Source organism: Fundulus heteroclitus, chromosome 5, assembly GCF_011125445.2.
Source record: "Fundulus heteroclitus isolate FHET01 chromosome 5, MU-UCD_Fhet_4.1, whole genome shotgun sequence".
Lineage (NCBI taxonomy): Eukaryota > Metazoa > Chordata > Actinopteri > Cyprinodontiformes > Fundulidae > Fundulus > Fundulus heteroclitus.
Genome location: NC_046365.1, coordinates 16066049 through 16079758, shown reverse-complemented (window position 1 = coordinate 16079758; position 13710 = coordinate 16066049). Strand labels below are relative to the sequence as shown.

The following is a 13710-nucleotide window of genomic DNA, read 5'->3' as shown; positions in this document are numbered from 1 at the left end:
ATCTAATACAGAAGATAGCAATGGAGGTAAAGAAACTAACAGTAACACCAGAAAAATGACAAAATAAACATATACTTACTTGATGTTGTGTGTTTTGCGGTACAGACTGCTGAGTTGCACAACCCCAGGGATCACAAGGTGTTTAGTTTTTTTTTACCCCTTGTCATGTCCAGCTTCATGGCAAGCAGAATGGTGCTCTGGCTGCCAAAGTTAAACTAAACTACTAACTAATAATAAACTTGAAAGAGGAGAAGAGGAATAACAAGGACAGAAAAAGAGAGAGCAGACAGAGACACAAAGAGAACAAATTACGAAATCCTCCTACAGCCACCACGGGCAGACCAGGGAAAGACAACCATTAACAAAGAGACAAAACTGACAGAGAGCACAGACAGTAACAACACCCGCAGCAAGAATATGCAACAAAACTGTTGAAACTAATGGAGAGAAGTGCAGAGCAACACCACTGCTGTGATATTGTAGTGCATAAGTGTGTGTGTGAACATGCAAAGTATACAAAGTAGCTGGCTGTGTGTCTGCCTCTGCTGCTTGCAATCAAGACCAGTCCATGCACCTCTGAACCTCTGCCAGCAGAAGATACAACCAAGCCAATCCTCCGCACCTGTTTCTTTGCCTCTAAATAAGAAAGCTCACCAGACAAGTCAGTGCCAGATTAATTGAAAGCCAACGGTGAGTAGATGTCCAGCGTTCCTCGGCTGCCTTTCCAGGTTTTTGACCCTGATTCTTGTTGTTGGGTTTCCCTGTTTCGTCTTGCCCCTGTCTGGCACCTCATCCGTTTTTATGGACATCGACCCGGACTGTTTTTGGAGCTTCAGGTTTTAATTACCATCAGTCTGCAGAAGCTTAGAAATTCACATAAAACCCGACCTTACTCTATGTGTTCTTTCACTGGAAAGCATCTCAGCTCCTGTCGAACGAACCGATCAACCAACCCAGCATAGCAGACAATAATGTACATGTTTCAAATAAAATATTTTCAAATAGGTTTTAATTCAATCATATTTTAAATGCTTAGTTTTTTTTTGGGAAGTATTTGGAGATTTTTATTTGTTAAAGGGGACATACCATGCTTTTCAATTCTTCCTTTTTCACATTGAACTCATTTAGTTGTGTTCTATATAAAGTGGAACTGCAAAGCTTAGGTCTAAATTCCTCGTTAATTTACCGCCACATTCCCCCTATTTACCCCCATTCTGAGGTACGCCTGAGATCAACTCGTTTTGGAGTCTCTTTAAAGGAGGCAGTTCACACCCTGATCACAGAATGATCCACTCCACTCCGTTTGGCCATTTTGGTTGTATGCTGGAAGGCGTTGTAATGAATAACCAAACATTTTCATTTATCCACTTGTAGCTTCTGCATCCTTCAGCTTGGACTACAAAATCACTCAGAGAAACAAAAATGGCAGATTACAAAAATGTGTTAGCCAGACGTCCATGATCTTGTTTAACATCTCTGCAGCAAATATGTGACGTTATTGTTCAAAAGACATAATAGAAAACAGAAAAAAAAACTGAACAGCTTGAAAGATATGACCAAAAAAGAATATAAAGATATCTAAGCCGGTCCTGGATAGACTGCATTCAGATTTTCTGCTCTCCTAGAGATTCCAAGTACACGAACAAATTGATTTAAGGGCTAAGAAATTGGATTTTGCACGATATGTTGCCTTTATAGGTACAGTTTTCAATAAAAAAAATAACAGCCTTGAAAACAAATAGATATCTATCTCTCTGCCAGTTTTGTTGGTCTCCTGTTGTTTCACACTGCCAATAAGTTACCTGCTGAATCTGTTTTAATGAACCTCCATTGTTGGTTCAGTTCCTGTCACATCCGCATTTCGCAGTCTTCACTTTTTCTAAATGCAGAATTCTCCTCACCTTTATCTGTCGTCTATTTACTGCTCGGGAACATAAATCACGGAAGCTGTTGCCCACTGTGAAAAGACCACAAGAAGGTCAGAAAGTCTGTTTTCCTCCCAGCAAGATCTCATTACGCAGAGGCCACTTTGTTTAGACCACTCCCTGTCTCAAATGTCACTGTTCGAGCCGCTTCCAAACACGCCCTGTCCTCCATATTAAAAAGGTCACTATCTAACAGGTAATAGCGGAACGGATCATTAGCCACATCCAAAATGATTCCCCTTTGACTGTAAGTGAATAATTCAGGCATAATTGAATCAAAGGGGGATGACAGCATGGCACAGGGTGGGTTGTTTTGTCCTGCGTTTGATCTCGTGTGTGAAATTAAACTCTTAAAGAGACAATACAGCCCTGTGGGTAAACACTATTTTTTTTTAAAACGAATGGCACACAAACACATTGCTTAAAACAATGAAATAATCACAATTGTTCCCAGTATAATGCTGGTACCACCATGTTTTACAGTGTGTATAGTGTGCTCAGCGCAATGTGCAGCGATAGTTTTCCTCCACAGACTGTGTTTTGGATGTTGGATGCAAGAAGACCACCTTCTTCCAGATGTTTGCTGTACTCCCTCCTGAGTTGTGGATCTCTAAGGCCGCATCAGAAGCATGGTTCTGTGATAAATGACCTCCTTCTTTGGCCTGTCAATATGGGCAAATCACCATTTCTTGGTAGGTTTGCGACATACTGTTTTTATTCTTGGGTGATTTAATTAATAGTGAGATAAGTAAAGATTGGTTCTTTGTTTTAATACCTTACACTGCTTTAAATTCTTCAAAATACTATCCATGATCTCTCTGCTGTCTTCTTTGGTCTTCATGACTAATGTTCTCTAACAAACTGTGAAGGCCTTCATAAAACAGCTGGAGATTTACAGAGGAGAAATTACACATGAGGTCTGTGACCTTATATATGTATACTATGTTTTAGTGATGGCTGTGGCTGTAACATTACTAAGTGTGAAAAAGTTCAAGGGGTATGAATAACATTGCAAGGAACTGAAAATTACAGAAAAGATATAATGAATGAATGAATGCAAGAAAGTTTATTTCAAACAATAACTGTAAACAAAAAAACTATATAAAAACATAAGAGAGATAAATGTACAGAAATCAGTTCGAAAAAGAGCAGGAAGAAGTATAAACTTATTTACTCCTACCCTCTTGTTACACATAATTTATTGCATTAATACATGTCCCTACATATACTACTACTTTTATATATTACTTTTACAATCATTAAACTGCACCGATATACATATTATATAAATACACCCCACATGTAATTAACTTTATTATAATAAATATTCAGTTTACTAATAAGTGATTGTTATAGACATGTATATTACCAGAAAGAAATTACAAAAATGCACTACATGAATATGTAGGCCTACATGTATCCAAGTACATAAACATTAAAATCGAATAGATTTATTATATAATATACTGTAACCTAATGCAACCTGTTTTGCTCCTTGTATCTATTAAACACTGCAATGCTCTTTGCAAGTTTAGATTTTGCATAGTTTATGTAAGATTTCCAACAAATCTTGTGACCCAACAACACACCCAAAAATTTAATTTTCACTCTCTGTGTCAATAGTATGTACCTTAACTGAACTTGTATGTCACTTGTCCGATTCCCAAATAACATAAGTTTTGTTTTGTTCAGATTTAAAGTTTATTCATGTCAACCCATAGTTCTAAATTTACTTATTTCAGATTGGGTGACCTCTAAGAGCTGTTGTAAAGTGTCCCCTGAACAATGGATGCTTGTGTCATCAGCAAATAAGATACATTTTAACTTTTCTTAAACCTTAGATATATAATTTGTATAGAGGGAACAAGACAGGGCCCAACACTGATCCCTGAGGGACACCACAGGTGATCCTGGAAAGCTTGGATTTTTGTTCACCAATTTGAACACACTGTTGCCTGTTCCTTATGTAAGTCCTTACTTACTTTAGTTTTTTTAAATAATATATTGTGATCAATAGTGCCAAATGCTTTCTGTAAATCTATAGAGATAAAAAGATTTGTAATAGATTTATAGATTAGGTTTCTTTCTATCTATACAGGTCATGATTTCCTCAATTAACTCCATCAACTCCATTGCCATTGATTTATTTACTCTAAAACCACATTGACTGTCTGTTAACAGATTGTGTTTCTCTATGCATTTATTCAGTTGTGTTATAAACAGTTTTTCTAGTATTTTGAAAAATTCACAGAGTAGTGAAATTGGCTTGTAATTAGTAAAATGGTGTTTCTCTCCTGATTTAAATATTGGGATGACTTTGGCAATTTTCATCTTTTGAGTAAATAAACCAGTAGTGAGGGATAAGTTGTAGATGTATGTAAATGGCTTTACAATACTGTTATTTACACTTTGATTCGATGGCATGTCAATTCCATTCCAGTGAGTTGATGTTTTATTATTACACTTGTTGATAATGTCTATAATTTATTTTTCTGGCAGCAGGCACATCTAATTGAGGTTTCTGGGCATGTCACTTTTCACCTCTTCATAGCCATTGGGGTTCATGGTGTTAATTCTTAATGCCAAATTTGGCCCTATATTAGATTTTTTTTTATTAAACCCATGATGATAATGATGATGATGCATTTTATTTAAAAGTGCCTTTCAGAGCACTCAAGGACATAGTACAGAACAAGCAGCATAATAACAAAAAAGATAAAACAACAAAAATGACAGTGAACCAGCAATCACAGAGAGTATGCACTTTTGAGCAGGTGAGTTTTTAGTTTGGACTTAAACTGGTAGAAGAATCTAAGGGTGCCGGGAGGAGTAGAGATGTGATGGAGATCAGAAAGGTAGAGAGAGCGAGGTTGTGAATCGTCTCAAATGTATATAGAAGGGTTTTGACTTCCATTCTGAGTCTAACCGGGAGCCAGAAGAGCTGCTGTGAGACTTGGGTGATGTGATGAAATTATGGAGTTTTGATAATATTGTGAGCAGCTGACTTCTGAACCAGTTTACAGAAGGATTGTTGAGGAAGGCTAAAGAGAAGAGAGTCACAGTAATCCATACAGAAGATGACAAGGCTCTGAGCAAGAAGTGATGCAAGGTGAAGGGAAAGGGAGGGATGAAGGCAATTAATATTGCACAGATGAAAATTGGCAGAATGAGTTATGTTATTGATGTGAGAGGTAAAGGACAGAGTGTTACTGAGGATGACACCAAGTCTTAACCTGAGTCAAGAAGGGTAATTTGTCTTACATGAAAGATGGAGCTGGGTGTCATCTGCATAACAATGAAAATGAATGTTTAATTTTTGAAAGATATTGCAGATGGGAAGGAAATAGCAAATAATAAAGGGCAGGGGTCACAGGACAGGGCTCAGTTGTGACAGAGGATGGATGGGGACTAAAGGATTTACCGTATATTTTGGACTATAAACCACACTGAATTATAAGGTGCAGTGTGTAATATCACTCTGCCCCTTCACGTGCACAGCTCGCTCCTGAGAGAGAGATCTACACTGCCCTGTTTCTAATGTAAGGCCAAAATAAACTTAACTTGTATATTGAATTAACTTACTAAGTTTATTGTAAAAGAAACAAAAAAAAAACAAAAAACACGTCATTTTTGGTTTTGTTGTTGCTTGAAAACGTTTTTTTTTTTTCAATGTTTTTATTTGAAGTGAAATGGATTCTGCTGCTGAGGTGGATAAGTGAGGAAGAGAATCAAAGAGAATGAAAGAGTGAGAGAAAGCAGCTTACAATCGAGGGATGTCCCCAGCAGGATTACGCTTCTAAAAAAAGAGTAGGACTTCTTTCTCCTGGGACGAGTCTCAATCAACCAAGAGGTTGTAATGAACAGAAACATCTGAGAATTATCAGGTAATGCACCTTGTTAAGGTCCTTTTATTCAAGAGATTTCCAACAAATACAAACGTTATTAATCCTAAGTAGCATATAGATGTGGGTAGATGTAGAAAACTGCAGTTCTGAATGCTTTCCTGAAGGGTTTTACTGCTAAAGGTGAATTATGAATTATAGATCTTAGTTGAATTTTAGACTCCTGATGTTGGGCTGAGCAAATGTTGCATAATGGATATTTTATTCTGAATCTAAAAAGAGTTTGCATCCACAGATTTCACAGTGCAGGAACATATGGGCAGAAAAAGGGTACGGAAACACAACTAAACCCGTCTTCAGGTATTGCAAATCAGTAACCGTGGCTGGCATAGGATCCGTTTACAAAATAAATCCCAAACTACTACAACTCTACTGTTTTACTCTGGCTGTGGCAGCGTGAAGTTACACCACAGGCCACAAGGCACCGAGAGCGACTCCTGCTGGTGTGCAACGCTAAAAAGAGGGTGAGTTTTTATTACATCACAAAATGCTCTGCTGTGTGAAACGTGAGCCGTGCGAAAATAAAGAGGAGGGCCAAGGAGGAATGAGGAAGACACAACATAAGAAGTGAGAAAGATAGTTTCACAGCTGAAAGGCAGCGTGGCTCATTTTCAGCTCCGCTCTGCCGCTGCCCTCAGAGTTCAGAGGTCGCTGTAGTTCAGAGAACGGTAAACACGGCTAAAAACGCACAGGTAAGCCACACGGCATGCCATATTGTGTTTCACAAACCATGAGTGTTGTTTGTCTTTCAACATAAAGCAACTTGAGACGGACAAAACAGCACTTTGCTTCAGAGAAAGCCAGAGCATTCTGCTATACCTGTTCACCAGCCTGCACTCATGCTTGTTTACAGGAGAAGGCTGCGGACAGACAGAAAGCTAAACCTGTTTCTCTTGACAAAATCAGTATTGTAATTTTAACCCGTTGTCAAACAGAAGAGCACCGCTAATAACACGAAAATTGGCGTAAACATGTTTCAAGACTACCAGAAAGGCATGCATTTTGAGAGTCTTGTTTATTTGCACTATAGATCAACAACACTAATTTAATAAGTGTATCTCTTCTCTTAAAGTCTGATGTTCATATCGGTCGGCAAAAAAAAGAAAGAAAGAAAGCTTGAGTCTCTGGCTCTGGCTGCAGATGTTGTTCATGATCCCCTGCTGTTCTTATTGTTGACTCTCAGGCAGGGAGCCTAAAGCTGTTCTCCAACTTAAAACTTACAAACTCACCCAAAAATTTTTATTTTATAATGATTAAAAAAGGGGTCTAAGAAGTTTGTTGTTTATGCAAAAATGAGGGACTGAGAAGGTTGTAAAAAAATACTTAGAAGTAACTATGAACTGTTTTTATTATTCTTATTAGAGATCCTGACAGATAAAATGTCCAAGCTACGTTTTAACACTAAACTGTACTACAGTGCCTCATTAAAGTCTTCATACCGCTTCAAGTTTTTAACCACCGCAAGCTTTAATGTGTTTTATTGGATTTTTTTTCATCGCATTCCAACACAAGGTAGTGTGCAGGAAAAGGATAAATGGTTTTACAACAGTTTTACAAATAAAAAGCTGCGTAGGAACGAGGAAGAGGCTCAAAGCAGTGGGAACAGACCAAAGAGACCAAGACAGCTAAAAGAAGTTATGGTGAGAAGCTAAAAAAAACAGCTTCTCTGCTAAAAACCCAGCTAAAGTCTGGAATGCTCTGAGGAGCTTTATGGCCTAAAGGTGCCGAGCCCCTCACTGTGTGCAGAACGGACTCATCCACATCATACTCTGCCCCTCAGGCAAAGTCCATGGAGAATGGTTTGCCTGTTTACATGCAACTAAGTAACAAACCTCAGTCGAATATGGGTTCCCGTCCAGACGAAGCGGCTGTGAAACTGACAGTATTTGAAACCAGCTTCCAGAGTGGGAGAGTTTGTGCTTGGACACGCCTATCCGCATAAAACGGACACGCTAAAAAAACTGATCCCTCATTGGGTGGATTGGCCGATCCACAAAATTGGACCTGACCTTTTCCTCCATCCAGGGTTTGTACAGATCCAGGGTTAGGAAAAGGGAAGCTAACGTCTTTGCTAACCCCACACATCCTACACACTGACTGCTCAGACTTTTACCTTCAGGGTAGCGTTACAGAGCAGTACTTGCTAAAACCAGCATAACCCTGACCCTGAGCTTAATAGTGTACAAAGCCTGATACCGCGCTTATTTACAAAGTGGAACAGGAGTCAAGTTCATTGTCTGCAAGCAAAACTTGATTAAAGGTGATTCCGTTATTTCCGTGGCCTTTTTAAAAAAAAAAAATGCAGACCAAGTGTTAAACAAGACTTTTTTCAGCTTTCATTCAAACCGTCTCTTATTTCTTTCCAGTCATCCAGCATAAAAAACATATTTGTGAAGTCCCTGAATAACATCTGTCCAGACAACAGTTGTTGTTTTTTTTACCTGAGCTGTAGATCTCTGCTGCTCCTCCACAGTCACCAGAGCTCTGGTGGCTGCTTCTCAGACTAATACTCTTCTAGCCCAGCAAGTCTGATTAGATCAAACCTTTCAGCCCGTGGGCCGAAATTGTCAAGTCAAAAGTAATTGAGGGCCAAAAAATAAATAAAAATTATGATTAAAAAAAACAAACACCACAGCCCAAAAAAAGGTGTTGTGACTCTCTTTACCCGCTCTACAAAATCTGATAATCATTGGTATGACTACTTTTACGAGGCACTGTATGAGGGCGTTCAGTAAGGGTGGATTGTTTTCTAATTAATTTATTTCGCTTAGGGAACCATAAAACCCTTTGTGCATGATAGTTTAAAAGTTGCACTGAAAATTAACTATTGAACATGTTGGGCCCCACTTTGTTAATGAACAACTTAGATTTTTTGGAAACTTGCTGCAAATCGTGTTTGCTGAGTTTAGTTAAGGTGTTTGTGTCACTTATTTAATAAAATGATTAACTCACTGTCACCCAGCTGAACTTTACCCCCTGCAGCCCGGCTACTGGCCAACCAACAACATCCAGTAGGTTTTAAACCTGCTTGTCCTGCTCAGATTTTTTGACAGCGAGCTTTAGGCGTCCAACAGCTCCCACAACCTAACGACGTTGTCGCTTTCAGCCCTACACATGGAGAGCGCCGCTGTCCCACCCCTATCCAGTGTCGCCATTTGCGGAGGCACCCATGGGAATGAGTTGACAGGGGTGTACATTGTGAAGGAAATGCAGAAACAGAAGACGGACAAAGTGGGATCTGTTTCTATTACCACTGTTGTGACCAACCCGAGAGCCTTGGATGCTGGCACAAGGTACACAGAGATGGATCTGAACCGCTGTTTCACAGACGTCCTGCTGAGGTAAGCCAGGTGTCCCGCAAGCTGCAAGAGCTTACTTTATAAAATGTGGTCCTTTGAGAAGTTTGTTTTCCTTTAAAAGCTTAAATTATTATGCTGCACACCCAGTTCCCCTGTAACAGAGTCAAGCCCGTATGAGCTGAGGCGAGCGCAGGAGCTGAACGCCCAGCTGGGGCCCAAAGGAAGCGCAGAGGCAGTGGACCTGCTCATAGATCTGCACAACACTACTGCCAACATGGGCCTCTGCCTCATCTTCTATTCTATAGACTGGATCACCCTACACATTTACAAACACATACAGGTATGCGCATCCCACAGCCGCCCAGACACAGCGTGTCACGCTAATGTCGCAAGCTTCCCAAGCCAAATATCCAACTAAAGACTAACTATCAGAAATGCAGCACCTGAACTATCAAGTGTTGCCTTTAATTGCATTTAGAGGTATTTGTTCATTACTATATATATAGTTCAGCTTGATGACAGTGAGTTAACCATTTGTTTAAATAAGTGACACAGACACATTTGAATAAACTCTGCATGCATCATCTGGCATCATTAAAAACATCCATCCATCCATCCATCCATCCATTTTCCGATACGCTTATCCCTATTGGGGCCGCGAGGGGTGCTGGTGCCTATCTCCAGCTGTCAATGGGCAAGAGGCGGGGTACACCCTGGACAGGTCGCCAGTCAGTCGCAGTCATTAAAAACAATGGTTATGAAATAAAGTACTAACTTCTTTGGGTCTCATGTGACCAAAACAGACATTAGATGCCTAAGGGCGCTGTTTTTGGCAGCACAATGCCATGGCTATTGATATAAACGATAAAAGGATTCTGGTTATTATCAACAAAGCCATGGAAAACGGCTAGATGTCAGCTCCTAAGATAAACTCTCATGGGCTGTTTTAGTTGTTATTGTTCAAACAAATGTACCTTTAGTTGTACGGCACATTAAAATGAAAATGAGTAATTGAAGAAAACAAGGGTGGTCAGCACCCTCCTCCTTAGGAACCCCTGGTAAAAACATGCAAAGGCCTTAAAATAAATTGTTATGGGGACTTGGTGACCGCAAGAAGACATGCAGTGAACTAGCTACCTTACTGTGTGAGCTGGCAGAATAAATAAAATAACCAATTTTGCAAATGCGTAGTTTTTACTTCTTGCTGCGAATTTGTAGTCCAAGCTGGAAAATGCCAAAGCTAAGTGGATGAGTGAAAATGTTCAGCTGTTGGGTGTATTAACCCACACAATTCATTACATCGTCCCCCAGCATACTACACAAATGGCCGAACGGGGTGGAGTGGAGCGATCTGTGACCTGGAGGGGGGGGGCGTCTCTTTAGATTTAAAGAGACGGCATCAAAACGAGTTGTTCTCAGATGCATCTCAGAACAGGGGCAAAAGACAAACCCTGGTACGAGAAGATGAGTCCAAACTTTTGACTGCTAGTGTACACCACATCCGAATGATTTAAATATGAAAAAGGCTAATTGAAAAGCACGACATAAACACTTTAAACAAGCATAAATGGCTTTTTGGATGCCTTATGCAGACAAGTGGGGATCCATTACATCCTTATCATTCCTGAATGTGTCCATTTCGGTACGGTGAATTATTTACCTCTATGCTGATTCATGACTGATATTTGAAGATTAGACGTAGGTTACCCTGTTTCTGATCTATGAGATGTTATCTGTAAGGGCTAATCGTTGTCTTGTGATATTTTTGTTAGGCGTACAGAAGAAAGCTTTGAGTCACTGCATAGCAAGTGACTCAAAGCAAGTTGGATTTTCAATCTGTTAAACGTTCTTTTTCAGAATAAAATGAGCTCTGTGCCTGTGAGAGCGATCCAGTTGGACATTCCCATCTCCGATGCCTATTCCCTGGAGTCAGTGGGCAAACATGGCTTTGGTAACTATTCAAGTCTTCATACGTGTTAAAGGTTATTTTCATATTCCCGAGTATCTGCGTAAAACGTGGCTTTGCTGCAGCGATAGAAGTTGGCCCTCAACCTAACGGTGTGCTCAGAGCCGACATCTTCAACATGGTGAAAGAAGCAGTGGATCTCACCTTAGCGTGGCTTCAGGAATTCAATTCTGGTAGGAAGCACTGCAGGTTGTTTTTTCCCCAGTTGATCGCCGGCAAACTGTGGGATATTAAGAGTTATTGTCCTTATCTTGTGATCCCAATCAGACACACTGTTCAGTGATTGTCCTCTGCCAACAGGGCGCTCTTATGAGGGCGGGACAGTGGAAGCGTACACTTTGGTTAGGAGTGTTGACTACCCAAGGGACTCGGCTGGTAAAATCACCGCTGCCATCCACCAAGACCTACAGGTGCTCTGCAGGCTGTTTTTTAGTCTTTAAATTCAGCAACATTGATACAAACGTAGTGGAAAAACTGACTATTCAGGCAACCGGTGAAATGAAAACGTGCATGCATCTTGTTTTTATTCCTTACTTTTTCCAGGACAATGACTTCAAGCTGCTGCGGTCAGGGGATCCCATCTTCCAGAAGTTTTCTGGGGAGACTTTGAAGTACGACGGAGAAGACCTCTACCCTTTCTTTGTGAATGAATGCGCCTACTACGAGAAGAAGATTGCTTTCCATTTGGCTCAGAGGAAAACGTTCAGCTTTCCATCTATATGTGTGAAGAAGGACTGAGACAGCACATGAATAAAAAGACAGCATGAACGCTCCAATCACCTTGATTAATTACGATAAAGCTCAAATCTAAGAGAATGATGTAAAGCAGTTGGGAATTTTGAGTTTATCTCTAATACCAGGTGTGCATATATACATATTCAGTGCCTTTGAACTGACATTTTATATTTCCATGTTTTTTATTCTTATTTTAAATGAGGGACTTGCACAGGGAACAGCAGCGTTGTGAAGTGGAAGGAAAAAATGACACACTGATTTAAAACCTTCGAAATTTCTAATAAAATTAGATATGTGAGATTTGCATTTGTATTTAGCCTCCCAGAATAAAAACTATGTAAAATCACCAATTCTTGTGGGTCAATAGGAGCATATATCTTGGGCTGTCTGTAGGGGTTTGCTAATAAGAACTTATAATTTTATTATGATATTTTGTAATATTTATTGTTAGAACAATAAAAATTCATACCTTCTTCGTTTTGGGCAACTTCTCCCCAACTTTATCTCTGTCCTATCTGCTGTGTTCCTTTCGTCTTTTGTGATGCCGTTTGTTTCACTAATGTCCTCTAAACAATCTTTTGAAATCTTCACAGAACACCTGGATTTATACGGAGATTGGATTACATTCTGTTACTAATTAGATGACTAAGGCATGTCACCCTTTTCACCTTACTTCTTTAAATAAAACACAGAATCACAATAGTGATTTTATTATGGTCTTCCACACAAAGTCTTCGTAAAATACATTTCAAGGTTGTTTTTGCAACATGGCAAAATATGAAAAAGCACAGAGGGGGTGAAGCTTTAATTGTGAATTTCGATCTCACAAGATGCATGTCAAAATATTTCTTCACATGCAAGTACATTAGAAGCCAAGTTAGTGAAAATATTCTTAGGTTTATCAGGTTTAATGTATACCACATAATAGATTTCTATGTTACAAAGGCTAAAAAGCATGCTGTGTAATAATACACGTCTCTACATTTTATGTACTTAATTTCAGGTGTATAGAGCTTTAGTCAATGCCATCTTAAAGGTCTATTCCGTTCTAATTGGTCAGAATGAAAGCACATGTAGACAAAACTGCATTATAATGTCTGTTAATTCATAGTTCCTGTTTCCATTCAGGGTGAGGAAGTAAAGAGGGTGGAGAGTTACTTTGCATTAACAACTTGGACTGCTTGCATGGAACTGGTGCCTTTTTACAAGAAAGGCGACTGTTCTTTCTGAGGAGGTTTCTATCTTTCAGGGTGCAGACCTTCTACCAGTCTGTGGTAGCCAGCATCCTCTTTCTTGCTGTGGTGTGCTGGGGAAGTGGGATCAACACCTGAGAGGCTGAATAAGCTGGTGAGGTAAGCCAGCTCTGTAGTGGGGCTGCAACTCAACCACGTAAAGAGGATGGCAGGAGGAAAAATAAGATGCACTGATTAGGCCCGCTCACCTTCTTTATGAGGAACCGTGGCAGCTTGGACAGCTCTTTCTGCCAGCGGCTCCTACCACCACAGAGCCGGACTGAGCGCCTCATGTGTACCTGCTGTAGTTACACTCTTCAGCAAAAAGTGGTCATATTTATGAAATGATATTCATCTTTATTTTATCAAGGCAACATGCATTCCAATTTATATTTAATCCATCCCTTTTAGGGAGTGCTGGGCTGCCACTTAGTGTCCAGGGAACATATAGTAGAGCTGAGGGTCTTGCTCAGGGACCCAGAGTAGCAGTCTGTTTCTCTCTTTACCCAGAGTTTAGTTTTAATGTTGTACATGATTTCCTTTAAATAATGTTTGCACAACTTCACTGTTATATGTAAACTGAGGAAATACTTGGACAATTTTCAGCCCAACCTGCACGGACAAGCAGTGTGCATAGGAAAACTGTAATCT

The 13710-nt window shown here is 39.8% G+C and overlaps 1 protein-coding gene across 2 annotated transcripts; it reads left to right on the top strand.

Moving 5' to 3' along the window:
• Nucleotides 1-6273: 6273 nt before the first annotated feature.
• LOC105915630 (N-acyl-aromatic-L-amino acid amidohydrolase (carboxylate-forming) B) lies at nucleotides 6274-12325 on the top strand. Of its 2 annotated transcripts, none has more exons than XM_021309133.2 (7): nucleotides 6274-6291; nucleotides 8934-9168; nucleotides 9274-9466; nucleotides 10984-11077; nucleotides 11158-11265; nucleotides 11393-11502; nucleotides 11636-12325. In XM_021309133.2, the coding sequence occupies exons 2-7, from the start codon at nucleotides 8942-8944 to the stop codon at nucleotides 11828-11830; spliced, it is 927 nt and encodes a 308-aa protein (XP_021164808.2). In that variant the 5' UTR covers nucleotides 6274-6291; nucleotides 8934-8941; the 3' UTR covers nucleotides 11831-12325. The 2 variants fall into 2 exon arrangements, with proteins under 2 accessions (XP_021164808.2, XP_012705253.2); XM_012849799.3 differs by lacking the exon at nucleotides 6274-6291 and adding an exon at nucleotides 6365-6519.
• Nucleotides 12326-13710: the final 1385 nt, after the last annotated feature.

Coding starts and splice junctions, on each gene's coding strand:
- LOC105915630 (XM_021309133.2), top strand. CDS start 8,942: ATGGAGAGCGCCGCTGTCCCACCCCTATCCAGTGTCGCCATTTGCGGA. Junction 9,169..9,273: donor TTCACAGACGTCCTGCTGAG/GTAAGCCAGGTG, acceptor CTGCACACCCAG/TTCCCCTGTAACAGAGTCAA. Junction 9,467..10,983: donor ACATTTACAAACACATACAG/GTATGCGCATCC, acceptor GTTCTTTTTCAG/AATAAAATGAGCTCTGTGCC.